The sequence below is a fragment of the Corylus avellana genome, chromosome ca3 (genome assembly GCF_901000735.1).
Source record: "Corylus avellana chromosome ca3, CavTom2PMs-1.0".
NCBI lineage: Eukaryota > Viridiplantae > Streptophyta > Magnoliopsida > Fagales > Betulaceae > Corylus > Corylus avellana.
In genome coordinates this window covers 7596145-7600398 of record NC_081543.1, presented here as the reverse complement: position 1 = coordinate 7600398, position 4254 = coordinate 7596145, and the positions used below count along the sequence as shown (strand labels likewise).

The 4254-nt window shown below is 39.2% G+C and overlaps 1 protein-coding gene across 1 annotated transcript; it reads left to right on the top strand.

Annotated features, from left to right (window-relative positions):
* Positions 1-1153: 1153 nt before the first annotated feature.
* LOC132174023 (uncharacterized protein At4g02000-like) lies at positions 1154-1669 on the top strand. Its single transcript, XM_059585737.1, has one exon. It carries the CDS (start codon positions 1154-1156, stop codon positions 1667-1669), a length of 516 nt encoding a protein of 171 aa, XP_059441720.1.
* The last annotated feature ends 2585 nt before the right edge of the window (positions 1670-4254 follow it).

The following is a 4254-nucleotide window of genomic DNA, read 5'->3' as shown; positions in this document are numbered from 1 at the left end:
ATCCAGTAATCTTCCATGAAACTCCTACGTGGGATTGATGTACAATAGCATTAATATGTCTTCTTGAATAATTCTGAATTTCAAGAGCACATTCCTCTGTCCAAAGAAGGGCCAAACCACCACTACGACCAATAGGATCCACAACAAACACCCCTGCATACCCACACTTCACTCTTAAACCTTCCATCCGTGCCTGCTTACTCTTTGTTTCCATAAGGAACAAAATAGAGGGTTTCTTTTCCTTCACTAGTTGGCGAAGGTCACGAACTGCTCGTGGGTTCCCAAGCCCACGGCAATTCCAACTTAAAATGATCATGGAACCTGACGGGGCTGTAAAACAGCCGCCACCACTTCATAATCAGAAGAACCCAATAAGGGCTCCTTTCCCTTAGCTTTCTTCTTAACACCAACATCACCCACAGAACTCCCCAATAGCAGCTTATTCTTCCTCTTACCCAAACTCTTACTTACAGAGAGAGGGTTTTGAAAAGAGACACCTCTCGCCTTCCTCTTGAATTTAATAACAGAGCTTCCACCTTGAACCTCAACGACAACCTTACCATAAAGAGAAGAAGTTTCCACTGATCGAGAACCTTCAAAGACATCCATGGTTTCACCCACCACATGAGAAGAAACCAAAGAGGAGACCTTAACATTTTCATCTTTAACAGGGGACTCACTATGCTTCGCATCACCAGAGGATTTGTTCAAGTCTAAAGCTTGCTGAGAAATTAGAGCCCCCCTATCAGAATGGGCCACATCACCAATGCCATCCATACCTTTATTTCCACCAGCGACATCTGTGAAAGGAAAAACTCCTTTATCTTTAGTCGTGTCAGCAACAACATTTGCCACGTGGCGTGTCTCCGAACCCTCACTACCAACTGCTTCATTTGAAAAACAGGGCCGTTGTTGAGTACCAAGAAGATTGTAACTGCCCCTCTGCGGAGATCTGGCCTGAGAACTATCACCACCATGATGGAATCCCTCTGAACTAGCCCTAGTCCATGCATTACCACCAGCTTTATCAAAACCACCACCACCAACTTTGCTGTCTAGATTATGGCGTGTAGTAGGAAGTGTCATTTTTAAGGAATTACAAGATAATCTGTGGCTTTTTGAATTTTCGAATGTTGATGATAAGCGTAGAGTTATGGAAGGAAGGCCCTGGAGTTTTGATCGTCAGATTCTTGTTCTTAAAGATTTTGACGGGGAAATTCCTCCTTCTCAAATGGACTTCTCTTTCTCTCCAATTTGGATTCAAGTGCATGATATGCCTCTTCTTTGCATGACTAAGGGAGTAGGCTCTAGGATAGGAGAATCCATGGGAGTTCTAGAGGATGTGGATGTTGCCGGTGATGGTGAAGGTTGGGGTAGGTGTCTTCGAATTCGTGTGGTTATTGACATCACAAAGCCTCTGGAGCGTGGCCGTTCCCTGCAGTTAGAGGGGAAGCATGTCTGGGTTAGCTTCAGGTATGAGAAAATCCCTTTATTCTGCTTTAATTGTGGGCGCATTGTGCATAGTTCAAAGGGCTGTCCTGTTAAGCAGTCCCTGAGATCCAGTTCTTCAACTGCTGTTAAAGAATGGGGTATTTGGTTACGTGCTGATGATTTAAAGCGTCGTAGTGGGGATTATAATATAGTTAACACAATTAATGACGCTAATTAATGACATGTGGATTATATTGAATCTATTTGGCACAAATCTGTTTTTTAATATGTAGATTAGTCATGGGTTAGTGGATTGGTTTTTGGTCTGAAATGTAATACGGTAACCTCGTAGCTTTGGCTATGGTTGCTTGTAAGAGTTTTATGCTCATGATTTCTATGAATGAGATTGATATGGACTCCGTTTCAAAGAAATAATAATAATTAACACAAATAATGACGTTATATAGATATATAGATATAATTAACGAAATTAATTATATTGAAATATAATTAACACAAGTAATTATATTGAAATATAATAACGCAATTAATGATGCCTATATGAGGTCTTTTTTTTTTTTTTTAGAATCCTAAACATATTAATATACATATTAAATTGACTAAACGTATTAATACATAATAGTTTGGTTTATATTAAGTAATAGGGTGTTCTAAAACCCTAGCCATCTCTTTTCTCTCTAGCCGCCACAGAGAAAAGCGAAACCCTTCAGCCACATAGGGGAGGAGGGTTGGCCGTTTGGCAGCCTCCCTCCTCCCATCGTCCTCCTCGTTCCGGTGCTAGCTATTTACCTGATGTCCTAGCCCCGGTGCCTCCTCTCTTCCCCTTCCTTGCCGCTCCTTTCCCCTTCTGTTTTTCTCCGTTTTTGCCCCTTCCCTGCCGCTTTTCTTCCCCCGCCTTCATTTTCTGCAGCGGGCTCCTTGACCTTGTTTTGGCTCTTTGTGGTTCGGATTTTGTCTGTGGTCGCCACCGACCTGTGTCGCCGCTTCGCTGCCCGCTATTAGGGTTTTCTTTCATGCGTCCCCACTACGTCGAGCTCCCACGCCCCTTACGCGGCAGTTTCCATCCTGCACGGGTCCGGCTCCCTTCCGGCTACCGTCTTCCCACTTTGTGCTTATTTTCCCTGTTTTGATGGCTCTTTGTTGTTGTTGTTGTTTTTTTTTTTTTTTTTTTCTTGTTTGTGGTTGTTTTCAGGTCCTACTTTGCCAGTCTTCTCCGCGCTTGTTCGCCGCCCATCGTCCACTGTTGGGCCTTTTGACGCGTCCCCGCCCCGATGAGCTTCCAACGCCCCTTCGGTTTTCGGTTCCCGGCGTGTGCGTGATCAGAGTGTGCTGTTTTTTTCTTGTTTTATTTCCCTATTCTGTTGCTTCTTTAAGATGTATTTGTGCTTGTGTTTTGGCGTGTGTTTTTTCCCTGTATTGTTTAATTTCCATGTTTTATTCGGTTTGTAATAAGGCTCTTTCCCCTCTCACTCGATCTATGTCACTTTCGGATTAATTAGTTTTGGTCCAGGCCTTTGGGTTGTGGATGTGATCATTATCCTGGCCTTCGGGTCGAGGATGAAAAGTTTCGGCATTAGAGTCTTTCTGCTCTCAGGGTCGAGGAATAATTGCTATCCATGCATTTGGTTGAGTCTGTCTGTCACAAATTTAGTATTAAATCTGATTTTAATCATGGGTTAGCGAAGTGGTCTCGAATTTTATACTAAGGGTGCGTTTGGGAGTGCGTTTTTTTAAAAATAATCTGCAATTTTAAACTAAATCGCAATTTTAGGGTGTTTGGGATTGCGATTTTAAAAACGTAAATTTTAAAATCGCAAAAAAATCTGCGATTTTCATAAGCTGATTAGATGGTGCTTATTTGAAAAAGTGCGAATTTAAAACAAAATCACGATTTCTATTAAAAAGATATTTGGCGCAATAGTTACCTTTTTTAAAACGGGAATGAAAAAAATACCAAGAATACCCACCTAAAATATATTTAAAACCCTTCCTTTCTCTTTTTTTTTTTTTCTGTCTTGTTCATCCTTATTGGTAATTTGGTCATGAAACCGCAATTATATGCTAATGTTATCCAAACACTGAATTGATAAAAAAAGTACTTTTTAGTATGTTTTACCAAACGTCTGTGCGATTTTAAAAAGTAGCGATTTTAAAAACGCAATTTTTAAAAACGCAATTTTTAAAATCGCACTTATTGAAATCGCACTCCCAAACGGGCCCTAAACCTGGTAATCTTATAGCTTTATGCTATGATTGTTTCAGAGCTTTGCTCTGTGATGTAAGAGCTTTATGCTTGTAGTATTATTGAATGAAATGTTATATTTTTCTCAAAAAAAAAAGTTTGGTTTATATTATTTGTTTCCTTATTTTATTCATACATTAATAATACTTATTTTATTGAATAATTTATATATGGAAAACTCTTGAAATATAATTAACGCAATTAATGAAGCTAATTAATGACCAGTTTTTTAAGAAAAAATCGATTCACTCTTCAAAAACTGATTAAAAAATTATAGCTTAAAAAATTGGTTTAGCCTTTAAAAAAAAATATGAGTTCACGCTATATATCGCAATTTTAAAACACTTTTTAGAGGAGTTTCAGCTTTTATATAAATAAGTTAGGACTATCATTTACAATTTAGAAATGATATCATAGGATGTTAATAATCAGTACGCTGAAACCAAATTCGTTGGAAATTGATCCACTTGATTCTCCAACATTTTTTTTCTTGGCAGTGGAGTAATACCCACAAAATCCTAGACTAAAAGCATTCCCAACATACTCTCTATAAGGGAGTC

Coding starts and splice junctions, on each gene's coding strand:
- LOC132174023 (XM_059585737.1), top strand. CDS start 1,154: ATGGAAGGAAGGCCCTGGAGTTTTGATCGTCAGATTCTTGTTCTTAAA.